This window comes from Acanthaster planci, linkage group LG12 (genome assembly GCF_054643075.1).
Source record: "Acanthaster planci isolate LZ-2023a linkage group LG12, COTS_SCS, whole genome shotgun sequence".
Lineage (NCBI taxonomy): Eukaryota > Metazoa > Echinodermata > Asteroidea > Valvatida > Acanthasteridae > Acanthaster > Acanthaster planci.
In genome coordinates this window covers 12,232,728-12,260,398 of record NC_141788.1, presented here as the reverse complement: position 1 = coordinate 12,260,398, position 27,671 = coordinate 12,232,728, and the positions used below count along the sequence as shown (strand labels likewise).

The following is a 27,671-nucleotide window of genomic DNA, read 5'->3' as shown; positions in this document are numbered from 1 at the left end:
TAGAATTTTCTACAGTCAACAATTCACAAGAATTATGGACAATTGACACCAGTTCGGTCATCATAAAAGTAGCCAACAGTGTCCATGATGTATCGCGTGGTAAGCATGCGTGGAAACACACTTGCTTAGCGTACGAGCAAGTACGAGCAAAAGAAATACATACAGACAAGAGACCAAGTTTCGTGACTTAACTTGCAGAAATCCTCTTCCAACATCGGTGTTTTTCTTCGACCCGCAGCTGTACTCATGTCATGTAGGCCTATGTAGCGAGGGTTGCATGCGTGTACAACCGGGCGCCAATCAACCGGGATGTAGGTACCAGTTGGCACATTTCCACCATGTGTACTTTTGCATAGGCGCGTCAGGGACCAGCGCAGCCTTGTTTAACCCTTTGCTACGGATGACGGCAAACGCCACAGCTTTGTGTGAGGATTAGTGCATACCACACATAGTCTATTCGCCATGCAGCTGCTGGTTCAATGGGGCCTACTGCTGGACAGAGCTTTGCCTACTGGGCATACCACAGCCCAGCAGTCGGGGTCAAAAGAATCCCGCAGTGAAGGGGTTAATGCACTGAGCTTTGCACACGTACTGCAACAGTGAAACACAAAGGCACTCATGAAATCGTAGCTATAGAACCAAGGCCTATAAAATCTTTCTTTAAAATGTTTGGCCCTGGGTCCCAGACAGCTGAGCTAGGCCTAGTATTTTTCAGGCCCAGGCCTTGCTTAGGCCTATTTCACAGTAACAAAATTCAAACATCACAAATACAAATGTAATTGAAGACGACTTCACAATTTATGGGGGATAAGCTTTGATGTGTCATCACAGTCAAACGGATAATGGGAGCAACAGAAGAAAGTACCAAGGTCAGACAAATCAAAATATGAAGTAAAGTAAACTCCGACTAAGTCGGCATCGCGTAACTCGTATCGTCTAAGTCAGCCTGTTGACAAAAGTCCTGACTCCATTGAAAATTTCATTTCTAAGTCGGCATTTATACATCATCATTTCATATAAGGCGGCATGTTTGTCTCGGTCCCTTTTCCACAAAATTCCTTTGTGTAAGTTGGCATTTAAAAAATCGTGCTTCGGTATCAGTTTCCTTTGCCGCAGTTGCCAAGAAGTGTCAAATGACAAGTCCAACACTACTTGACTGATGTCTGTTTATTAGCAGCACGTTCTGGCTGTGGTTGATAATCGGCCAGTATGAGTACACTAATCCCCATGTTTCGTGCAGTCAGTACAGTTTGTACATTATTCACATGCATGTTTTTGTTCATTCAGTAAAATGAAGACAGGCCTCAAAATCATGTTCAATGAAATGCAAACTAGCAATGAAAACGTACAAAGAAAAGTATGAGATTGTGAAATTTTGCAGAGACAATCCTGGGATGATAAAGGTGGATCTGGCTCAGAAGTTTAGCATTTCCCTGACGCATACCTTCCGGCCTTCTGACATATTCGTTCCAGACATAGCCGCAATTTCGGGAGACAACTCTGACAAAAGATGGTGTTTGGTCTGGATTTTCAAGTGGTATCTTGCCCGGACAAAGCACTGTCAAGAATCTAACTCTCAGCTCTTCATCACCACCACGAATCTTCTTTCATCTACCATCGAAGGACACTATTGCCCGATGGGACGGTCTTGGCCATTATCATCGCTAACTGAGACTGGCCGGTACAACATGATGAGATTACCCAATCTCACGTCAGGGCCCCACAGCGTTCGGGCCACCTCTGCATCCTGGTCGTACTTCAGAGGAGTTCCTCTAGCTAAAATAAGTCAGGCGGCTTGCTGGAAATCTTCCTCCACTTTCACCATGTGCTATCTGAAAGATGTTCTGCAGAGCAAAACAGCCCATGGCAGAGCGACTCTGCACTCAGCGGTATGAACAATGTCCAGCTCCGTTCCGGGCCAGGTGATGGATACCTCAACTTAGCAGTTTCTCCTGGTGAGTGCTCACTCTTGTGACACCTGCCTTATATTCCTTTTATTAACCACACTCCTGTCACCAATCCACCTCCAGGGTGCGGTGCCACTCCGCACATGTAGGCTGGGAAGGGGTATGTGAATGCAGGCGATTCCTCCCCCACATAGTGTGGGTCGGGTCTCCTAGTGATACTTACCCCAGCCAATCCTACACCCCACATTGGCTCTGGTGGTTTCACTGTGTTGAAGGACAAACATGGCGGCGAGACTGCAGTGCATTGTGGGGGTCAAGGGGCCGTATGCATAATCAATTCTTTTCAGCGAATCGTAATAGCCACATAGGAAATTTGCATATGTAGGCTGGGCAGGGGTAAGTATATACCACTAGAACACCCGACCCACTCTATGTGGGGGAGGAGTATAAATGATGGTAAATCTGAATATATAAACATTGGTTCTGGACAACAACTTGCTAAGGTTAATATTAAGTGTCCCAGTTGGAGATTCTGAGGTTTTACCTATATCTTTCGTTCGTAACTTGGGAGTACAGTGCCAAAACCTGTAAAACTTCATTTTACTATTTGCACAATTTTCAATCAAATAGAAAGTTTCTGTTCCAAAGAAGCACGGAGATGAAAGTATATGCATTTATTACCAGCCAGTTAGATTACCGCAATAACTTATGTTATGGTTTCCCAGAAACCCAGATAAGTAAACTTTAACGTGTTCAAAATGCATTTGCCAAGTTTTGCAGGAGACAGAAAAGCATCATGTAATTGAAAATTATCTGAGTGCCACACCTTACATGGATGTATGGTGTGGCACTCAGATAATTTTGCTCTTTTGTTGGCAAGTCTATGTATGTGACTGCTCACATGTTGCATTTCTATGAATCACCCCATTACTGTTCATGCCTTAACAAGTTTTCTTTATAAGAAAAAAACATGGCAGTGGAAAGAACCCCCATCTTATGTAACTTACATAATACAGAGCAAAGGGCCAATCTGGACACAAAATACCTTGTCACTCATGCACAAGCTAAAGGCCAAGCTCCATTTCAAGATAAGCTTAATCCTGGCTGGCGTTTAAATTTAGATTAAGCTCTCTCTACATTGAGTAGTAATTTGTACACAAAATGTAATTCTTTCTGAACTCCTGAAAAGTAGGGTAAGTACAAATTCATATGATAGAACTCTCCGTCAACAAAGAAGACAATGTAATTCACCAATGTTCTAGCCAAGGTGGGCGGTGCCGGGCAGCACCATCCAGTACTGCTAATTTCCGGCTCTGCCGCCCAGCACAGATTTTCAAAAAAATCAACTGAAATATTACTAAAAATCAATTTAAATGTACCAATTCAATCGTATTTCAAGCATCAGAAAGCGCTGAGAACTGCGCTCACTACGCTTCGAAATCCAAACATTTAGCTGGCACTAAAATGGTCCTTGCTAGAACACTGTAATTAACTAATTACCAAACTACACTTCAATGAAAATTAGCCAGGGCGAATGTATAAACCAGCTCAGAGTGTTGCTGGTGCTACAGGACTAACCTAAAGATACTGAGCAGTACTTTAAACAAAATGGCATGTAACGTTTGCCTACTTAAACTCATTCTCAACATATTTATATTAAATTCATACAGATATGTTCCTTTTATTTACGGTAGCAATTTTACAACTTGGTACAAGTCATTATTTTGTCAAGTACAGGACCTACTGCTTTGAACCATGTATCATAGAGCTGACATCCCCACACACTGTGCAAAACATGACTGCAGTGCTAACATGGCCATGTGCCAGCCGCCAGGCCAAGCTGGGCTGAATGTACACATCACATCATAAACACAAGGGTAAAGGTCATTATGTACCGTCCACAAAGTGGCATAAACGTCAATGAAAATAATGAAAAATAAATGAAACATCACATACTTGAGCTGTAATTATGAATTCTGCTCACCTGAAAGTGCATGAACCAATATATGGAAATATGAAGTTTACTTGCAGAGTTTCTAGGTAGGGAAAACTGGACTAAAATCAGTGCCAGAAGTAGAAGAAAACAGACTGCACAGATGTACTTTATGTACTTGTATGTATACTTTAAAAGATGTAGGGCTTTAAAAGCATATTTAATGTCATGTGACTTGTCACCTGATGACATCATTATCACATGATGTCAAGTTTGTTTATAACACTTCCCTTGCTAGCTATCTTCAAAGTTTCAAACTAATGAGACTTGTACTTTAAGAGATATCTGCCTCAAGGTCAATGGCCCCTCATCCGTTGAAAAGAGCACATTGGCTGGGGGTGTTCCTTGCTTTCCTAGTCCCTTGTGAACCAGCGTAGACAGTACCAAAGAAGCCTTCTTTGTGGAGTAAATAGTACCCTCTCTCAGTCCAGCTTGAGGCCCATAGTGCAGGGTTTTAAAGGGTGCATCTTTAATGTCATTTGACTATAGTCAGACAATACTTTGACACTAGTCCTCTGTTTAGTGTGACGACGTTAGCAGATTGCCTTGCAATGAAGCAAGAGTTTTCAGCCAAATTTTCGTATTTTCAAAAAGTTATTGAATACTTAATTCAGAGTCAAGACCGGACAATGGACTCCGTCACTGATATGAAGTGGCCAATTGTCTCAGGAGAGATCTATGCTGGATGTTGACCACAACCACGTTGTCACTCAGCAACCATGTGACATTCAACATGTTCAACCTCAAGATGGTAATGCACCGGCTCCCAGTCCTCAGTGGGCCATAGGCCCAAATGCAACTAGGCCAAGCAGTGAATGGCAGGGTAAGGTTTGACATTATTAAGGACTCTGTTAGATCAGTACGCCTGCCAGCAGACCTATGGATTCCTGATTCTAAGCAAGGCACAAGGCGTGATGACCAGCAGATGATGTCCAACGTAGTTAACAAAAGTGCTGAATTTGTTGAAACCACCTTGCGGTTGCTGTGGAACATTCACAGTGACCGTCCTGTGCCCAGGAAAAACCCTGCTGGATTTGTTCACAGTGCAAGTGGCGCAGATAAAGTATCTTCAGGAGGAACATGCTACACTGTTAGTTCAAGGATCATTCGATGATGACACAGGCCGTGTTTTTCACACCTTGCAGCACAACACTTTAGGTCTCACAGAAGAATCCCTGAAGACATTGCAGTATGTGGTATTTTTGGGGGGCTGGTGCATGTAGTCACAATTCAGTTGGAGGATCCAATCGCTATCATGGCCGAGGATGGTGGACAGACAATGCTTCAAGTGGTTGGAGATACCCAGATCAGGACTCACAACTAATAAACCAGGATGTTCCAACCCACAGAGGAAACATTGTAGATCAGGACTGACGGTCAGGCTCACTACCAGTGGTACAGGGCAATGACGTAATTGTACGATAACTAAGACACATGGTGCACAACTGATTGCACTAGTTGTGTTCTCGATTGGATTAAAAGGGGAGTTGACAGCCCATCCAACCAACATAGTATCCCTTCATTCACAGAGAAAAACTACAAGTACCTGTTACCCAAACAGAGGGCATTAATTAGTAATGAACTCAAAAGGTTAGAAGGTATCAATACAATTTCGCAGGTATCTGAGGTTGTGTAAATGTAATTGCTACGGTTCCAAAGAAGAATTAAAAAAATGATTGATTACGGATCTTTGCAGGGTTAATACATGTTGGACTCCACCCAAGCTTAGATATGAAGATGTTACACTTTTACCTTGTCACTGAAGAGTTCCAACACATTTCTGTTCATCATGACTTGGATTTCTTGGATTTAGTTGGTGTGGCAAATATTACACTTGGAATGTATTACCATATGGCTTAAACATTAGTCCATATTATTTCTGTAAAACATTTGAGGTCTACTATTCAGTACCTAAGACAACAAGGTATTCAACTGATCGCCTTTATGGATGATATCCTCATATGTAGTTCAGAGGATAGACTTGAGACTGATGTTATATTGTCTCTCAACTTTGTGTTCCTTTGGGTGAGAGATTAAATCAGAAAAATCATCCTTGACACCTGAAAAGGAAAAGGAATACTTGGGTTATGTTATTGACAGTACTGAGGGTTCCTCAACGTAAAATAAGAAAAGTGATCAAAGATATCACCAGAGCTCTGCAGAAAGATACTGTTAAAGCAGGTATTCTGGCACACTTGGCTGGTCAGTGTATTGCTATGAGTAATGCAGTATTTCCTGGTAAACTGAAGCTCAGGGCAATATAAAGATGGTTGCGGCCCTGCTTATTGTGGGGGGATCATTTAGTGTGGTCTTTGGATGCAGTGACTCACTTGACATGGTGGATAACAGCACTTGAATTATGAAACAGTTCCACAATCTTGCCAAACAAAATCGAGGGCCAATTAACAATAGATGCCCGCCAAATTGGCTACGGAGTTCAGTTGGGAGACTTCAAGGTACATGGCCTCTGGACAAAATGAGTAGCAGTCGAGAGCTCAAATTACTGCGAAATGATGGCAGTGTTAATGGCCATTCAATCATTCAAGCAAGCCCTGAAAGGCAAGACGATACACAATCTCTTGGGTGGTCCAAGTGTAAACTAACCAGAATTGTCCAAGCAAATTGGGTGGAGTGCCTGCAGAGCGAGATCGTCCTACTTTGCAGACATTTGCCAGGAAAACTCAACACTCAGGCAGACTATTTAAGCAGCCTGGCAGACAAGTTTGAATGGCGCCTACACTCAAACCTAGTTTGCTAGACAAAATGCGAGGCCCACACACATGTGACAGGTTTGCATCACTAATGACAACTCAGCTGCCAGTGTACAACAGTCATTTTCATGACCCCCTGTCATCAGGAATAGAAGGGCTGGCTCAACATGATTGGAGGAAACACAACAACTTTGTGAATCCACCATTCTGCCTTCTACTACAGGTACTCTGGGTGATCAGCCAACAAAAGGCCAAAGCCACAGTGATTGCCCCATGGTTTCCGACCCAGCCAAAGCAACAGCGTCTCAGACAAATGGCAGTGCAACCTCCATTCTGTATCCTACAAACACAACGGACCCGCAGCGCAATAGGGAATGGATGCTACTGGCAGAACCACTTCACAGTCACAAGTGGAAACTTTATGGATAATGACAAATTGTCCATTAAGAATCTTAGACTGAAGTGTGTTTAATACCTTGTTAGCATTGGTTGCCATGTTGAGGCCATCCAATATTGCACCAAAGCACAGATGTTTGATAGATCAAACTGTTCTGTGGACACATTTGTTTTTTCCAATTGACGTTCATTTTAATGTTGATGGTTCGGTTTCTGCTCTCAAGACTTACATGGATAAAACTGATTTGATTTGTCCTATGCAGAGTACCCAGTATTTCTCACTAAACCTTACAAAGCCATTTCAGGCACAACGGTTGCTCAGATACTAGAGGTGGCTATAGTATTGGCAAGTCTCCCATGAAGCATTTATTCCGCCGAGTCCTTCCGTCCCACAGGTGCTACCAATGCTGTGCAAACTCACAGATACTGTAAAGGTCAGAATCTACATTTAATTTGCTAAACGTTTAGCAACATTTCAATTTGCCGTTTAACCGTTTGGCCAACACAAACAACAGAGGCGAAAGCATGTCAGCTCTGTTTCTGCCTAACAAGGAGTTGTTTAATGTGGGTATGTAGCTCAACAACAATACATATTTGTGGTTGTCCGAGTGTGTGGTGATGTCCTTTTATTGACGATATAGGACTTTCAAAATAGAACGGGAGAGAGAAGGAATGTCAGATGGAATACTGGCCAGTTAAGCAGAATATTTTCTTTCTTAAAAAAAAATGAAATGTTTTGTGCAAGAAATTGTTCATAAAGTTTGAAGACCAGAAAATGTCTACACCGTACATTATTTGCCGTAAAGTAATGTCAAGAAAAGGAGGTGAAGGACCATTATTTGATTTATCCAGGGCTGTACAACAAAGTGGTAATCCGCTCACTGCAACAAAAAAAAAAAAGCCGGGCTGGTGTCCAGGCTGGATGCTGGAGAGGGGCCAGGATTTCCCATGGTAATACTGTTTCTTGGCAACAGTGGCATAACTCTGGGACCGCCTAAGTGTAACAATCCTACCAATGGCTGCTTTGCTTGCAAGAATCAACTTATTAATTGGCTGAGGATTTATGATCAAAACATCTGCCCAGCAAATCTTCCTAGAAATAATGGCATCTTCAAAGATATGTGACCCAGACCCCAAATACTTCAAAATATACATCGTGTCTAACAGCACAATAGAGCTGTCAATCACTCCTGGGGCGATTTCTCTATTTTGCAAATATGCCAAAAAGCCAAAAAGAAAGTTTTACATAAAAACAAAAACTGCTGTGGCTGGTGCCTGAAACAGCTAATATTACCTGTGCTAGCTTCTGTAAAAAGCATAGGTTCATCCACAGTTTTTCAGAATTGGCTAGTAGCATCCTTGTGTTATTATTGGGGTTTTCTGACTGTGCATGTACAATTACTCTCCAACCCAGGTTGGATCTTACCCACGTTGATTTAATACCTGTATTAAATTACATCAGTATCTATTAATTTTGTACCCAATTATTTATTAACAATGATGGTGAAGTTGAGTACATCACAGGACCCCACATGTTGATCAGAAGTCATCAAGTCTTAAGCCAAGTAATAAGCTGTTCGAATGAGCAGCAACAAGATGATTCCTTGTCACTATTTATCCTGCTACTCATCAGTCCGTGACATTAATGGTTGGCTGACTGCCCGGGATAAGTAATTTATTCTTTCAGGCAAGTAAACCTTAAAAACAAACTGCCCAAAGAACAAGATTTTTTCTTAGAACAGTTTTCCACAGCCAAGATTAGCAGCCAGCTAATTCACCTTGGACTTTTGTTCCTGTTCACAAGCTAAAATCACACGAGTATCATGTTATTACAAAGTATTTTATGCATCGTGCCATGAGCCTGCAGAGTACAAAATGTCATGTTCTTTATGACTTTTTTAGGAGTAATTATTTCTAGAAAGAAATAATTTTGTCTATTCCTTTTAGTGTCTTTACCAGTGGCTTGTGAAGAAAAGAAAACAAAAGGCAACGAAAGATGAAGTAATAAACTTTCACTTGAGGTGTGTCTCAATTGAACACCTGAGAAACATCTATTTCTCCAGAGTTTTTGAAGTGGGGGTACATATCACTGTTGGCCATCTCTACATGGTTAATATATCCCACTGTAATTTACATGCACGTAAAGCATGAAATTCAATAGTTAGTGCAACACAGCCTCGATGGGGTGAGCAACCAAACAAGTCAGTATTTAATGCCACTAGTCCAATGGATGAGTGATAAAATAATGTTGAGGTCTGCTACTCAGGCCTGTACTTGCAGTGGGACTTGTGAAAAGATCGGTGACAAAACATTCTCATGGTCAGACATCCTCAACTTCTGTACATTACAGAATAGCACGAAAGGCCCCTTTGCCATGTGTTAAAAGTCCTTTGTGATGTCATCCTGACCTTGAGAATGTGATGGACGTAAAACAGCCCTGTTTAGGGGGCTTACCAGTAAGACCTCACCATTCTTCCCGGGGAAGTCCGCTGGAGTCTGGGAACTTTTTTAAAAAGAGAGCACTTGACAGCGATGACCGTACGTGGTAAGAATGGTGTATGTTCATCTGCAAATATGAATATTCTGTTTACTTCGTGTTTAGAATGTCCTACCCAAATTTAGGTCAGGTCATTGAAATATCAATGTCAACTGGAAAGTCCATGATTGGAATGGCTGATTCAAAGACCTGTGTGTATCAAAGAGCCAGACCAAACCGCGATCAGAAAGGTATGTTCATTAATGGTCAGATATTATGCTATAATCTGAGATTGGAACTCCTGACATCAATGATTGGGTGGTTCACTGATGATAGTAGTTGAATTTATATGTACATGCCCACAACTACACAATGGAGTACCCACCAGGCCCCGCAGAGCATGAAGCGCCGTGCCACATGGGCACAACATGCGATTGCCTGTTCAGAGCAAATGCACCCTGCCCAAGTAAAGTTTGTACACACCAAGCTTGACTAGTTGCAATAGCCATGACTAGTCAAGTCATGTGGGCCTAGAGCCAGTGCATCAATGCCACGATGAGTCGAGTCTATATGAACATGATTGCACAGAGCAAGGCGCAAACATGATCCTTCTTGCTTGAAGATTATTTAATTCATGAGCGGGGCGGCCATGCACCTGTGCTTTAAGCTTTGGAATTGTTGCGCTTTTATGAATGTCTGTGAAATAAAAAAGGATTTTTAATGAATGTACACACTGTGATAGAGTTTTCTTTATTATCAGAAATTTACAAATTGGTGTTTAATTTTGTGATATGTGATTCCAAACGGTTTCCTGCAATTCCTCCACCATCGAAAGGCTGCTTTGTTGAACGGTGCGATGCCTGGTTGAATTCACTGACCAAAATATGCATCATTTATTGTTTTCTGTATTTTTTTAATGTATAAAAATTTGTGAAATAAAACATTTTGTTTGCATACAGTAATAATTAGTTTCTGTGTAAAGTGATTTGAAATTATTTTATTCGTTCTACGCTTTCCCAATGTTGTTTATATAAAAATAGGGTTTCATATCTCCCCTTGAGGAAAATGGAAGTATCCAAGTCAGTGGACGGAAGAACGGTAAGGCCTTACTGGTAAGCCCCCTTAACCACTTGCTGCCGGTGGCAGTTAAAAATGTTGATGATGCTGGGGCGGGATAATTATCATTTTTCTTTGTTTTCAAAACTCTTTAAAAATTCCTATCTTCATTTACTGGACACTTACACCCACGTGAAGGACTGTCTGGTGGCTACTCTAGCCTGACAGACAAAACTATTGACACCCGAGTATTTCAGCCAGGCCTGCAGCCTTGTAAAAGAGCCCAGATTGTGGGATGTTTTATAACTTTCTTTTCTTCACAAACCTGGCTCAGTGCGCTGCTGACCTCTTTTCAATAGGGGCCAGATTAGCATGCAGCGGTGCTGCGTGGCTCATCGCTGTGGTGGTGGAGCGCTTTTGTCCCCGAGGGTAATCCGCTTGATCTAAATGCCCCAAACCGTGGTATACTGTTTCAAAACGGGCTGGCTTATCTCCACTTTTGAGAGTGAAATAATGTCGGTAAGGCCCAGCAGCCTGATCTTTTGTTCTGAGTACGGTCTTTTGTTACAAGGCCCAGTTCCCAGCATACATGCCTGGTACCGGAATCCCCGGCAGGAACTGATTAATAAATACCAACAATAAACATGGAATTATTTTCATCCTGACTTTTTCAGAACTCTGCAATCGAGAAATTCTTTCAGGAAATACTTACAGCAACTTTATGGCCCTCTTTTCCACAGCCATTGCAAACTGTGATGACCTTCTTACCACCAGTTAGAATCTTTTCACAGAACGTAAAGTTGAGGCTATGCTCACAAAATGAGATCTCAGACTTGTTATCACCAGGCTGGCTATCAGTTATAGCAGTGGATTCCTTTTCTTGTTCAACGTCAGCCTCAAACCAATCATCTGAACAAATCTGCTTGTCTGGCACATCACAATCTTGCTCACAAGTTGTACTGATATGTTGATCATTGGCGTCAACTCCACTCACTAAATCATTCCTTCCACTAGAATCAACAGTTAATGAGTAAACACAATTACATGTATCTGAGTTTCTTCCCACTGAGCTTTTGTCACTGGCATATTCCATGCCTGAATCATCCTCCGTCTTCGTTTTTTGTTTGTACGTAGTTGAAAAAGACTCTCTTCCCTTGCTGGACTGAATTAATTGGGAGTTACCGGTGGCATTTTTTTTCAAGTCTTTGGGTATGCTACTGCCTACATTTTCTTCACTTACACACATTTTTCTGAATCTGGTCTGCTGACTTTCAGTGTCTAATTCCACACCTTGTTTAGGTTGAAGACCTGCATTTCCCAGACCCAAAATTTTAGTAGCATTGTCATCTGAAGTTTCACTTTTGGTACAATTATCATCTTCCTCTGAGGTATCATTATCACAATGTGGTTGGGTTGCATTTGGAGCACTGAAAGTCTTGTTGCTATTCACAGCTTGACTTTTGCACGTACATGTTGTCTTCTGTGGCTTGCCAAAATAAAGCAAAGCTCCTTGAAGTCGGTCCATCAAGTACTGAAAGACAGTGTTGGAGGTAAGCGACTTGGCAATGTTCTTCTTATTGAGGGCAATGGGATCTAAGAAAGAAAGCAAAAGGAGGTAGAAAAAGAAAAAGAATCAAAGTCAATTTAATTTCTCGATTATTTTTTAAGGAATATTTACTTTCTCTGCTTTGTAGCTTATTACACAAGTACTTTGTCAATTTCTTTCTTGGTTTGTTTGAAAAAATGTAATTATCAGTGGCACTGCAAAAAAAAAGAAGGGTAAATCATGAACGGTAAATTACAAAAACATCCAACAAATGACTTCTGCATCTGTTCTTTATACATGTATTTAGCTCAACTAAAAAAATCCTCAGTAATCTGTGACAGAAGGGCTTCATGCAAGTTATTCATAAAATGATATTTGAAATGTATTACTGAAAGACCCATGAAATGTTTGTTTGAAAAAGGGTGTATCAGAACACATCAATACAACAGCAATGCACATTTTAATTTTGATGCAACTCATCACACTCCATAAGCTGGTAACATGGAATATATTCAACAATTTATTAGCCTGCTTGAATTTGTCCAATTAATATTTCAGCGCTAAACCTATTTGAAGAACACTAGAGAAATTCGCTCAGTCGTGCATGCAAGTAAAATGGCACAGAAGACACAGCTCAGGTCAAACCAAAGTGTTTGTGAAATGTTGCAACAATGTAAGTACACATTGTACACATTGTAATGTACATGTGTATACATTACAGGAGTGTACAGTATTCACATGCACACTGAAGGCATGGTAGGTGTACATGTAAGTGTAACATACATGTAATTAAACACTTTAACATGGGGGGTCAATTTCTTTTTTAAATATACATGTACATGCAAACAACACCTCAATGCGATGATCTCACATAAAGTTCTGATACTGATAAAACATTAAGAATGAAACAAACAAGCACAAATGACACATATTATTACCCATATGCTCACAAGCAAATGTTTCACCGTTGGGTGGACAGCCGGAAAACAATCCCCGCCCCGATGGACAGACAGATGGACAGAAATTGGTATTTGCTTCGCACCTTGCCAAAAATGTTATGTGCCTGTCAACTCATCCAAGTGGAACTGTAAAAAATGCTATCTTCAAATTATACCTTCAATAGCCAGCCTTCTATTCGGAATCTTCAGCTCCTCTCTGGTTATTGGTTCTCGGTTTCTCACGGAGATGACCATTTTTTCCACTGCCACTTCAACTGCATAAAATCGTAACATCTTGATCCACAGTTCTCCAAGGCTGTCCACATTTTGGCATTCCAAAGTCTCATTCTTTAAATATATAAATAACATATACATACATTTTTCAATGTACATGTACTCCAGCTGAAGTCTGCGGTCTTTCATTAGCTGGGCAAGGTTATTAGCAAACAAGTCACAAAGACCCGATAAACCACTTACATGGCCATTACGTTTAAGGTCAGAACCTTCTGTCACAGAAGAAATGCTGCGTGACACCATTCCACCAAAAACAAATGGCAACCATAACTTGAAAATCTTCACAAACCGTAAAATGTCTTTTCAGGTGGTGATACCACCTTTGAAGCCAAACTGATTCTCCAGTTTGATTCATTTTGTCAAAGGTCAGCTTTCTTGTTGATAATTGAACTATCATATGTTAGTAATAAGGGCAAAATAAGAAGTATTGTATATGAGAAAGACATCATTGTACTCGTTTTGTATAACATTGGTTTCATGGATTTTTGTGCTACTGCCAGTACCCCCAGGAAGGATGGAGGGGAAATCAAGATTCTTTTTTTTTTCACAGACATCAAAACGCACATTTCTAAAGCATTTAACAATACAGCTGCATCAGTTAGTACAAAGCTTGACAATTTACTTAAACCAGCACCACTTGATTTGTGAATGATGATGGTTAATACACACAACTGATGATACTGACAGCTCTGCCATTCAGTAATTCTAGAATTTCATTTTCAGCAGGTTTCTTAGATAAGACTTAAGACAGGCACACTTGCAACAAAATGTGGCATAGCATATTATTATCTGATACAAAGATGAGGTGAGAGAAATTTGTTACACTGGAAATATTTACTCAAAGTTATTAACAATTACCAAATACAATGTATGCTTCATTGAGAAAAAAAGTACAAAGCAAACCTCTTGAAGAACTGGAACAACTGGTGGGTTACAATGCTGAAGAAAGTAGATGGTCATCAAGACAAACGCATATGCCGGTATGCTGCCATCTGACTGACTATCCAACCTACAGAGTCTTGCCCAGTACCTCAAACTCATGGCTAGTGAATGCACTCGGGTATCAAGCTGACGATATTGAGAGAGTAACTTCGATGTCTTCATGGCAGAAAGTGAACTTGTACTCAGTTCACATCTGAGACCACTATTAAAGCATAAAGAAATGCACATGTACACTTGCTTATTAAGCTGGAATGATTTGCATACAATGAAAATTAAGTCTAGTGGTACATCAACATGTACTTTTCAAACCATTTGAAGGCTAAAATGTTTAGTAAAAGATGTCTTTTTGTGAAAAGGTGTTTTTCTTGGCATTTGTATATTGGCTTCAATGTCAAAATAATGACACTTGCATTGTATACCTAATGATATTCAAGGTGAGATCAGAAATAACTTACAAATCCATGAAATAATCACCAACAGTTTTACATGTAAGGGTCACAGAGCAATGTATGGTCTATGGTATACATTTGTGCTTTCCTAAAGGCACCCATTGACACACCCATTTCTTATGTTCTACATGTACATGTATTTCAATTTCAAATCTAAAAAGACCACAGTGGTAAACTTGAAAATTCCAGATTTTACAGATTGTTTGAAAATCATTAAATCAGGAAAATTCTGAAGAAAACCCTAAACATCTTGAAAAAAACAAAAAAAAAGAACAAGCCCAAAGCTTGTTCTCTGGCACACAGTCTCTAATGAACAGAGTGCAGGGGTTTGAATGTCCTGGGTTTTAACATTTTTAAATCATTTAAAAAGTCCATTTGCAGTACTAATTCCTTAAATAAAGTAAATTAAACTTGGGATAGAATTGGTTAGTTTCATTCGCACAAAAGCATGTTGGTTATTTATTTCAATTTAAGGTCTTTCAAATTGTTATGTTTTGCCAACGGTACTTTAAAATCTCCCCCCATCTAGAATGGGACAAGTTTGCTATTGCATACCTACCAGATTACCAATACATACAGTATGTATTATTCCCAAGTCCACTACTTCCATTCTTCTCAATTCTTGATCACCAGCAGTGCGCCCTCACTCACGCGACTCCCGCCAAGGCGGCCGCCATGTTCTTCCTACTTTTGACATGCAAAGTGCTCTGTGGCTGTGAGGGGAGGAGGGAGGGAGATTGGTAATCTAGTAGGTATGTAGTAGTAGACTCGTCCCACTCTAGGTGGGGAGGGGGGAGTCTATTGCCTGCAACCTACATGTACGTAGATTACCAATACATTTCATTTTATCAAATCCTAAAAGATAAAATTATTTATTCAAAGCAACATAAGAAGTTATATTGCTCACATATCAGTTAGACATTGAAAATGCATGGGGGGACCTGACTGGAATGTTGTACAATGTATAACAACTGAAAATGAATGGCTTGGCCCATACGAGAAATCAATCATTTTCGTCACAGCCTTACTTCACAAGCACACATGTGCCATTGTTTCGCCGCAGGTAAAGCAAAGAAAATATATGAAGTTTAGTGCGACTGGATATTAATTTTTGGGGTTACAAGAGCGGAGGTAGCCAAGTTACCAGATAACGCTGCCGAAAGCCAAGCCTCGGGTGGTACAAGCTCGTCGGGGCTGTTTAGGGGCACAACCTCACCATGGTGAAGCAGTCGAACCGGGTCATCGAAGACACGGAGGCAAGCTGGGTAATAAGGGCCGTGGTGTGGCACAGAATCGTCAGAGCCGTAACAGTTTGCCTAAAAAGGGTAGGCCTACTGCAACTTCAAGTCCGCCACCGGCAGTCTCTTCCCAGGCGCCTTGGTCAAATACCCACAGCTCCACAGTGTTTCAGCAGCAGGTCCCTCCAGCCCCCCACCTGATAGCGCCAAGGGACACCGCTGTTCTGCATCCCAGCCAGTTTAAGGCGGTTAACTCCCAGTCACCAGTGTTGGCTGTAGCTTCTGAAGACAGCGCAGCTCAGAATGCCCTTCACCTCTTCCAGCGGTGTCAGCATTGGTTTCCCCAGGCTCCATTCCGTCCATGGCTACCCCTTCTGGATCTGGAAGACGCGGTGAGTACAACAGTGTTGGTGAGCACCTAACCTTAGAGCAGCTCTTCCAGATAGGCGTTGATCTTCCTTTGGGATTCCACGTCCAACAGTCTTTGAAGGAGAAGATCTGGAACATTGCATACTGTGACATTTCTTCCTTGTGTACCGAAACCACCCCTTCCATTGTTGATACTAACTCCATGGACCCTGATAAGCTTATTTTTTCTCGTGATGGGGATGAGTTAGTAGTTAAGAAACCAGGGTTGAAAAGCAAGAAAATGGATACGTTTGGTGCTTGGCGATTAGCGTTTCATACATTTATGGCGATTTACATTGCTAAACATCCTTCTTGAGTGGGCAAATTGCTGAAATACTCTGAAATAGTTCGTACTGCGTCCATGCAGTTCCCGGGACAGGGATGGAAGACTTATGACGAGCAGTTCAAGCGACAAACCCGGCACACTCTTGGGGTATTTAAACATAGATGTCGAGCTGTGGCTTACGGTGGTAGCAGTATCAGTACTGGGGCCTGTCAGCGCTGCCGCTTGCTGACTTCATTAATGGGGTTTCTGTCGTTACTGAGATTGGATGGGAGGACTCGTCATCCTTCCATTTATATATGGATGCGGCTGCCAGTGTTGGTTTTGGTGCATACTTCGATGGCAGATGGGTTCAAGGTCGTTGGCTAGATGATATTTTGCGTACGCCGCCATCTATTGCTTTTTTAAAATTTTTTCCTCGAGTCATAGCTGTACTGTGTTGGGCTTGTCATTTAGCTAACCATAGGGTTCAGTTTCACACAGATAATATGTCAGTCATGCACATTGTCAATCATCAGTCGTCACTATGCCCGCGTGTAATGCATCTGGTTCGTTTGTTCTTGTATGTCTCCGTTACAATATCTTGTTATGTTTGGGGCAAGTAATGAGATAGCTGACGCTCTCTCCCGTTTCCAGGCACATCGCTTCCGAGAAAAGGCCCCTTACGCTGAGGCGCAAATGACACCGTTACCAGCTGTCCCGCTCACGTGGTAGAAGCCGAGATCAACCGCCTGCTGCAGGCGGCTCTTGCGCCTAGTACCCACAGAGTATACTCCAGTGAATGAAATCTGTTTTGTTGTTTCCGCCGCCTGCAGATGTTGAACACAGGTGGCCCAGCTGTTGCTAACAATGTCCGTCACTTTATTGCATGGCTTTCAGTTCACAATTACGCGGCGTCCATGATTACCACCTATGTAGCCGCCACTGGCTACTATCATAAGCTGCATGGTTTTATGTACACAAGAAAGTCAACGTAGGGGTATACCAACCGCTACACAGACTACGTGACGTGTTATGTGGAGTGGGCGCAGCCACACCAAAACACCCCGAGTGTCAAGAGGAACGATCTGAACTGCAGTGCACGGAACAAGCAAGGTAGTCCTATACTGTAAATAGGTGAGCTGGCCCAGCATTAGCCTTTGATCAAGGCACAACCGCGGCAACATGGATAGTCAAGACCACACGACGAACTGTATGCAAGCCCTGCATGCAGTAGCCGAGCTTTGCGTGTCATGGACTGTATGTACCGCTGCAAGCGCCTTTGGAGCTTTGTTTCCAGTGGTTTATCTGAATTATTCAATATGCTAATGTTTATGAATTATTCACATTTCTCTGAACCAATACTGTTGGGGGGGGGGCTGAGTAGTCCGAGTACATACATGTATGTCTGGGCCACTTACGTTCATGAAGTCTTTGCACAACAATGCAGCCTGGTATTTGCCATATCCAGTTGGAAGATTGACAAATACGTCTGGACCCTCCAGAACAGCCTTCACAGCCAACATTTGCTGTGGTTTCAATTTGTTGATAGGAATCCCAAGCTTCGGTGCTGCACATTTGAGGCAATTCTGGAAGAGATTGTTGTCTAGAGCTAGGAAAGGACACTGTGTTGAATACGCGCCCCATTGTAATAATGAATAATTTATTACATTCGCCAATCATTTTGATTGGCAATCGTTTTGATTGGTGAAGACTTATGCATATGCCTATATCATATCTGCTACCGAAACGGTAGCAAATGTAAAGAAAAACATTACCTATGTGGAGCAGAACTCCAAAAGCGTTCGGGGTGTGCGGTTTGTTGTGTAGTCTTTCTTCGTGCATTGGGTTGGTGCTTAAACTAGTCTCCTCCAACTCCTTGCTCTTGAGCAACTATCCATTTCGCCATGGGTGCCTTGATCAAAGGATAGCCTAGCATTAAGACTCCCGGCAGTGGGCGGGATTAGACTCGCTCTGGAATAAGAGCTGGCGGGAGGAATGAGCGGGCAAATAAGTAAAACCCATCCATAGGCAAGTAGTACAGTGGCAGGGACAACCAACCAATGCCACGACCGCTCGCGGAACCCTGCAGTATGGCGTTGCTGGACTGGACAGCAAGTCAAAGCGAGTCACCACAACTACCTGTTTGGCGGACTGGTTTATGCCCCAGACAGCCAGTACAGGGGCGTAGATGGGCCGGTAGGTTGCCGAGTGCTGGAAGACGGCCCGCAGGGAGCATCTAAGATGCAAAGATTGCCCAAGCAGTGTTGATGGACGGTAAGCCGAGCCGTGCCAGCTGAAAAGCTGTTACGATTATGAGTCACCCAATAGCGCTCCCATGGGCAGACTCCGCCATGCCAGAAGGCACAGTAGGGGGTTGTGTGGACGGGCCAAAGATGCTCGAAGAAGGCCCATTGGTGTGCAGCTGGTCGACCGGATTGCAAAGAAATTGAAGAGTGAACTTGCAATGCGGGTATCACATTGCATTCTTTATAAGTTGCACTTTTGTGCCACAGAGTTTGTCAGTGCGTGATTGGTTAGCCTAAATTCATGCACTTTGAAATAGTTGGCACTGGCCAAACCCTTTCACTGCTGTAATTACAACACCAATTGTCATCTTTCAGAGGCGCACTTATAATTTCCCAACAACTTCTGGTATTCCGATCAGTGCTTGCTATCCAATCTCAAAGAAATACTTTGTATTTTTTACTTTGTGTTTGAGGAGAACCACCGCCAGTTCTTGAAACCCTAAGGAGAAGTACACACAGGAGCTGTCAATGACTGTTTAGAAAGGGGATTTTTTTTTCTTTGCAGATTGGATAATTTTTACTTTTATGTTGATTGAAAAGGGCCCTCTGGCATTAAAAATTTAATGCCCAAATTTTTTTGCGACATAAATACACAAATACATGTACACGAGAGGGATTTAGAATTCTTTTTGTCTGAGAAAATGGTAATTGTTGGTCACTTTTTGCATACTTTTTCAGGTAGATGGGGGTAAGTTAATTTCCGAATGAAGTCTTTCAATCTGAAAACAAAGACTGAGCACTTATTTCAGAAATCTTGCACATCTTAGCCTCTCAAATAAGCATTTTCTTCCCCAATGCTTAATGACAGCAAACCCGTTTTCTGCTTTAGATTTTTGTGTCTCTTGTTACTATGTTTTCGGGTGAAATTCAAATTACCCCCAAGTTTAAGATCGTACATAGAAACATCCCGTAATAATTTTTTTTTCCGACTGTGCCTGCAACCTCCAGGTCATCATCCACAGTTCTGAAAAGAACCATACAGACTCACAAAGAGATTGTATCCTTGCATGGTGCTACCGCAAGCTTTCCACCTTAGTTGTCTGTCACCATGAATAGCTTGAAATCCCATCTATCCCGGAGCTACTTTGAGAAGCGCTTCAAGTGAGTTTTTAGACTAAATATGTCCATGTTAAAAGTGGTGAATAAAGCGGGTATTTTTGTCTCAGACATTTCTTTTTTAATAGATGTATACCAATATGGTCAATTGGCCATTGGGTACATTTTTGGTGAAGGGCAAGAGGAAAGAGCAAATTTAATATACGCCCATAAAAGTGAAAAGGCTGGTCCATACTTCAGACGAATGCAAAAATAAAGCAAATACGACGTCACGAAAAATTTGTAGTGATATTTTGCCCGAGATAAGTTCGACTTTTGCGAATTCTGACCTTGAAATCTTGCGTACGTATTTGCTTTCCCACTGAATATGAACTGACCCATTTATTAAGAGTGTTTGCGAATCACGGTGGTGGAGACACGTGTTCGCGCCAGGCCGAACTGTTGGCAAAGAAAGCGTGAGGGAAATGCGGCAACCAGTCAGTGTACAATTCCTGCCAAAAAGGGTGGTGAACGTTCCACTACATGTACATCGAATACGATTGCAGCTCTACAGTTGCAAGTCAGAAAAAAACCACTGCCGTCACCAATTTTTATACAGGTTCAGTCACAAAAAAAGTGATCTCATATCTATATTTGTGTTTTCTGTGTTCATGTTATATACTGCTTGTACTCGAAACGAACGTGTTTCCACAAAATTTCCAGATGCAGCAAGAGGCTAATTGCCCACCCCTCCAGATGCATCACAGACTCTTACAACACGATACACAGACATCGTTTGCCATGCAGCAAGTGTCAAAAATCATATTAGACAGACGAAAAATAACATAAAAATGTCTCTTTAATGACACAATTTGTGTTGGGAAGATTACTTATATGGATGGGGGCTTCAGTTGAGTCTTCACATTCTTGCAGGTACACATAGGCCTACATGTGTGTGCCGTTTAGCTTTGGTCGTCATCCATGGCGATCGCAAATCTTTTAAAAATCCCTGGATCAATACTTTCATGTGTATTTGCTCTTTATTCTCCCATGCACATTAATATTTTTCATATGACAGGGTATTTCATTATTCGAAACACATCACAATGTATTTGATTAATTTGTCGGCATTTTCACGAAAGTGACAAAAAACCACCGGGGCAAAATCGAAAATTTTTCAATATGGAGTTTTTCCTACCATTTTACCTCCTTTGATCTAAAAAAAAAATTAGCAAAGTTTCAAAACAAAATGTATTATTTCATAGTGACTGTAAACAAACAACTAACAAAAAGCTTAGCCTCTGTGTTTCTCTATGTGACAAAAAGTCACATCGTTATCCTTGCACGAGTCTGGGTTCACACATGCGAGCAAACGATGCTGTGCATGTACAGTACCTCCAGCCTACATGAACACCTGCGCGCGTGTTGAAATCCTGGGCAGCGCTCTCCATGAGTGATTTGACGTTGTGCTGAGTAAAATATATTTTTTCGGGCATTGCGCGGATCACTTTTGTAGCATATACAGAGTCTGCTTTTTGTGACTTTTTGAGAAGAATTCACCACGTTTATGTCTCCGACGCTTTGCGGCACCCACATTCCGAGGATAACCAGTAGATATACATAAACATGTGTACACTGAGCATCTGTCTGCGCACCATGCATAGAATGTTCGGGTTGACCACGGTAGCCGCGGCAGGCATGCATAATTCAAGACATGATCGTTATAACAATTGCGTTCATCCCGGGCTGCCTCATTAAATGTTCTTGGCATGAGTGAATTTCTACGCGGTAGCTGCTGTTCCTAGCAACAGGGCTTGACCGGGTGAGAAACTGTGGCAACCTTTTGGACAAGCTCCCTAAGTTAGCAAGGACCAAAATTGCACAACCATCGCACAACTGTCCTTACCAACCAAGCGATCCCGGGCCCGTCAACGGGCAAACTACTGTACTCGGAGCGGGTTAGAACCACAACTCTGAAAATTTCCCTCTCTAGAGCTTAATCTAGTGCAGAGAGAAGCACAGCCAAAGAAAAAACGCTGAATTTTCTGGCAAAAAACCAGTAGAAACAAGAACAAAGAAACCCAGAATAACTAGACAACTGCTCTCAAGATATTCTGTTCTCTTTTTTAAAGATTAACAAAATACCACAACTGGGGTTAAGCTAATCAGGGTATATACAGACAAGAAATATCCCAAAGAATATCCTAAAGAACAGCTAAACAACATACGGTATACAGAAACCTATGCGGCAGAGCATCCGTTTTACCTATGGTGTGGTCTGCAATGTGCTTGCGTTACCGTATTGTGTCCATCGGAGTCACACCAGGATATCAAAATTGAAAGAGGAATATCGCCGACAAAGTCAATGTCATCTTTTGGGGACCCAGTCTGTTGCTTGGACTGAAGCACAGCCGTGTCAGAGTGGGATTCATGGATGCTCCTGTATGTAGCAGAATGTTCTGGAAGGAGAACACCAGCTTGACTTGAACCTCGGCGAGTTCCACTATCCAAATACTCGTCTGTGACTGCAGGCTGAGGCTGCAGGAACCGAGAGAGGTAGATCCGGGTTCGGAGCAGTAGAAGCCAGTGTGGGTTTGTTGCTTAGGTAGCAGGCGAGGGAGGACAGAGATTCATTAATAGACTGGAACGCTGTCATCCATGGTTCAGGGGAGTGTTCCCATTGCTTGGAATGACGTCTCTTTTCTGTTTTGAAGAAACCGATGAAGAAGAAGACCGTTCACCCTCGGGTCTGGAACGTGGGTACCAGTAGCAGCCGACATGGTGGGGGAGGTCGGAGGCTCATCCCCTGGGGGGCAGGCGGGAACTTGGCTGGTACAGATGCCATCTTCTTGGGGCGATGAGCCAGCAGAGGAAGGCCCCGGTTTCCTGGGAATACCAAGCTGAAAGCCAGAGCTGCAGATGGGTTGTGGAGGTCGGAAGCCACGTCGGCTTAGAAAACCCAGTAGACTCCACGGTTCCCAGTGAATTCTTGTTGGGTATTCCGGTACTGTAAGCCGAGGAATCATCAGGTGGGCCAGACCCGGTAGAACGTGGGGGGCCCGACTTGGCATTGTCAGTATGAGGCCGACTAGATGTCCGGTTGGCCGATGCTACCAAGGATTCGGCCTTGCGGGCTGACGTAGTAGCCCGGTAGGCTCCACGGTGCCCGGTGAATTCTTGTTGGGTGACCCAGAACCATGAGCCGAGGAATCATCAGGCAGGCCTGACCCGGTGGAACGTGGAGGGCCCATCCTGGCATTGTCGGTATGAGGCCAACTATGGATGTCTGGTCAGCCGATGCTACCGAGGATGCGGCTCTGAGTGCTGCAGAGCTACGACAGTCCGCAGCCATTGCAGGCAGCAGGGGAGAGGAACCCCGTTAGCCCGCTGGCTTTTCTGAGCCATAGGCGGTCAATCAGCTGACTCGTTGCATCTCAGGCAGTCGGTGGAGGTGCTGGCTCAGTTGACTAGGTTGTCTGTTGGAGGGCAGAGACACAGAACGATCATAAGTCAAGAATGTCCCGGGGGAATTCTGACAACCGTGGAATATGTCACGGTTAAGGCCAAAATCCTCATCTGAGCTGCTTAGGATACGGAGCAACCACTCATGTGGCTTGGCATTGCCCTCATTCCTTAAGAGATCAGAGCTCATGCAAACAACGTGGGCTTGATCTAGCCGCATCAATCAGCTCCATGCACGACTGTTGAGTAGGAGGCACATACCGGTAGGAGCCCCTGCTTGCGGCCAAGGGTATATATCCTCGTCAGAGCCACATGAGTCAATCACTCGTGCGGCTAGGCCTTGTCCCCGTCCTACTGCCCACTCAAGCAGTTAGGCCTTAATCCACAACAGCTGCTTAAATAAGGGAATGCCCGCTTGAGCGGTTAAAAGGGAAAACTGCTGAAAATTACAATTTGCCCTCTCATACAGCTAGGGTTGTGTGGATTATATGGACCACTAAAGTGTGAATGCGCCCACTTAGCCTCGTAACACTGACGGTAAACGCCTGCAGAATGCACACACAGAAAAGAAAGAAAAAGGCCCCAACAACAAGGAATAGCACTCTAACCAACAAAATTAAAATCACACATGGTAAAAGTTTATTCACGAAATATGACCAGATGATTCAAGTCAACACAGAACCATGTAGCAAAAGCGGAACTCGAAAAACTTGAAGATGTCTAAAAGACACATCCATTGCGATACAGCGCTGAGAAAAGAAGGACGAACATGGCGGCATGACTGCAGTGCATAGTGGGAGGTGAAGGGGCACCATGGATGATCAAGTCTTTTCAGCAAATAGCTATACGCACATGGGAAATTAGCATATGTAGTGACTGGGTAGGTACCGGTAGAGTGCCGTAGACTATACAAATACAATGAAAGACTTGAGAATACCAAACATCCCCCCGGCTCCCAAATATTCTGTACACTTTTACTGAACATTACAAATTTGTTTCAAAAAATCAGATTTAGAACTGATAATAACTCAAAATTGAGGAAAACTGCACTCACAATAAAACAACAGCCAACCTGTGACAGGTGCCATATTTCTAACAAAAACGAGTGTAAAGGCAGTTCATACTGGTACATTACTTGGCACAAAGTGAAGAAAATGTGCATTTGTGGAATCATATCAAATATTTGTGCTGTGATTTTGAAACATTTGAACACATTTCCACTTGAGCAAAATTTTGCTGCAAATGTCTTGTGACTTTCACCATTCGTACATTCACATGTACCATTCGCCTGAAGTATGAACCGGCGTTAACAAGCCTACCTGTCACATGCAAATTTTAAGCAATGACTGAAGGAAAAAAATTATTTCAATTTGCAATTCTACTTGAAGTGAGGACTGCTCAGAAGGAAAAACTTGAAAATGATTGTACATTTTAAAAATTGCAGGAATTTCACATTTTTTTAAAGTTTTAACTTCATTTCTTGCACATACATGTTGCCCCCTAATCCTCAAACTGAAACTTCCATGGAACCGGCAGTGGCACACAGTTGAATATGGGCTGGAGTTTGGAATGAATGCGTGTATCAATGACTGAATATTAACTATACCAAACGACAGATACACGGAACACGTGGACCTCGCCATGTTCGTTACAGTGGCGTTCCACTGTACTTATCAAAATTTTGGAAATAACATGAAGAACAAATAAATGAATAGCTAGATATGTTTTCCCTCACTAGGAATAAGGCAACTGTGCTTTCAAACATAAATTCAACTTGTCCAACAGTTCATATTTAAATTGCACAACTTGTTGATAGTTTTCAACACCCAGTAGAGTGGACTCAGATAGGAGGTAGTTCAGTATCTGGGTCATCTTAATGGGGCCGATGAAAATTAAGCAAATAAGTTTACCTTTCTTTATCACTGAATCTGATACAGGGAAAATGACCTTCAAAGTCCGAGTGTACATCTTCAACGTAAGCATCTGTAAATTGATTTAATATTCAAATTTAAACTTTTTTTGTGTGTGAAACAAAGCATAGGTCTGAAATACACTTAACAGAGACTTCATAGCAAGTGCTCATGTTTAAGACTGTTTAAATAAATCATCTAAGGGGGCACAAGCACATCCCTGTTATGGCCCTTGTACTGCTACATGTATAGATGCGGTTTTGGGACAGTACATTCTATGGTCAATTTTTCTCTGTATGCTAAGAGGAGGTTAATGGAAGTGTATTTAGGACACAGTAAGACAAAGTTTAATTCATACATACGGACTATTTTGTACACGTGTACAGATTACTAAACTGTACATGTGGATTACTATGTTGTACGTACGGGTCATTCCTTTGTACGTATGGTTTGGTAAATAATGATCCTAGGAACTGGTTGCATTCAAAATTCCACTTTGAGCAGAAGCATCCCCACATCAGTTGAAAAAGCCATGCTAGTGGGGATAGTTGCATTGTTGGTAGGACCAAAAACACGTAGACAACGTACATGTATGTATCTCACTGTCTTTCGGGGACCAGCAAAGTTAAGTTCCTACCAAAGGAACCTCTGTTGCTGGGAAATTGCCCCCTCTCTTGGTCCCGCTCGGGCCCAATGAACTGAAGGTTAGTAATCCAATAGAAGATGTGGATTACTAATCCATATGTATGGCTTTGTAATCTGTACGTATGAAATTGTAATCCGTACCTACAAAAAAGCAATCCATACGTATTAAATAGTAATCCATATATTCCGTAAGAATCTCCTGTTAGAATACAGAAAAAAAAATTACAATATAATGTGCCGTCCCAACACAGCAACTTCCGTGATGTCAATTGACATAGAATCTACCTTATACAGTGCATGTAATGTTCCCCTCAAAATATGAATCACAGAGGGAAGCATTGCATTTGGGTCACTCTCTATCATATTAAGCCCGAAGTATACATTTTTGTGATTGTGGGTATTTCCCACACAGAGTGCTTTGGGTAATATGCGCCACTGTTCCTTACCTTAATGCTATCAAAACACAAACTGCAACATGGACATACGGAAACATGCCAAACGGTGGTGTTGCCAACAACCCAGACAAAGGCAAACCAGCCCGCAAACCCGCAAACCAGCCCAATCGGCAAAGTTGAGCCAGGTTCAACTTTGCTGACTGTCTGCGTTGAGTAGCCATGGTATCTCCATACAAACATGCATACTGGCATGACCCGCATGAAATGATGTCTCTCTCGCTTAGTTCCACAAATGTTGCCAATCTTCTCCTTAATTCTTGAATATTATACTCTCATGATCAACTAAATAGCTATCAATGAAATGCATGAAATTGGAGTATGGGTTTGGCATCATGAGGCGGTACAGTCTATCTAAAATGGTATTTTCCTCAAAAAGTCACAGTTTAGGATGTCATATTGTGTCAATTTTTGGGTGGAATGACATCATGCACCGTTTCTGCTGTTTGTGTCTGTGTCTTTATGTCTTGCAGACTGTCTACTTTACAAATGACCATATGGAAACCAGGCTTTACATGCATAGTATTGAGACTTTCTGTGGAAATATTTTGATGTGTACTGTACATGTACCTATATGTGTTTTCCTTTTAGTTACTCAGTTTTTGATTATGAGATATACTGGTGGAGGCCAAATTTCTCTGTTTACCCATGGAGTAATAAATAATTTACCATTGAAATGGGTACCAATTTTTGTGTGTTGTGTGTGTAGCTATTGTAGGATTATGAATGAACTGTAAACTATGAATGAACCAAAATAATAATTAACCAAATACATTATAGAGTAAAAGAGGAGGAAAATACATGTACTGTAACTGCAAGGTACAAAGTAAAAGGGAATTTGGATTGGTTCAAACTTAAATTTTATTTATGAAAAGGAATTTTCCTCATGCAAAAAAAGGTCCTCATTTCACTATTAACCGCAAACACAATAGTAAAGCGCTGCCCCTTCATAAAAACCTATGATACCAAACAATAAACCTCTCTAGTTTCACGCTGAGATTTCTTCTGTATCTATAATTATCTGCTAGTCAACTGAGAGTGATCTTTGGACTTGCACTAACAATATGTAAACTGATGCAAAAGTGTGATCATACCTTAAGCAAGCACATGCATAATGTACGGTAGTAGGCATGCGAACACCTTGAGTCAATAACTACAAGTATTAGACTGTGATATCTTAACTCCTCATGTTTTTCCTTGAATCCACAGCATTTTACTGTCAAGAGGGACACATCACCCTGT

The 27,671-nt window shown here is 42.0% G+C and overlaps 1 protein-coding gene across 12 annotated transcripts in view; it reads right to left on the bottom strand.

The window, feature by feature from the left end:
• Positions 1 to 27,671, bottom strand: part of LOC110988048 (terminal uridylyltransferase 4-like) — a 179,533-nt gene that overhangs the window by 105,272 nt on the left and 46,590 nt on the right. For all 12 annotated transcript variants that reach the window (XM_087144097.1, XM_087144094.1, XM_087144096.1 and 9 more), the window contains 4 exons: positions 25,333 to 25,405; positions 14,221 to 14,461; positions 13,200 to 13,371; positions 11,252 to 12,132 (listed from right to left, as the gene is read on the bottom strand). In XM_087144097.1, the coding sequence (XP_087000223.1) occupies positions 11,252 to 12,132; positions 13,200 to 13,371; positions 14,221 to 14,461; positions 25,333 to 25,405 (1,367 nt within the window). The remainder of the gene's footprint in view (positions 1 to 11,251; positions 12,133 to 13,199; positions 13,372 to 14,220; positions 14,462 to 25,332; positions 25,406 to 27,671) is intronic.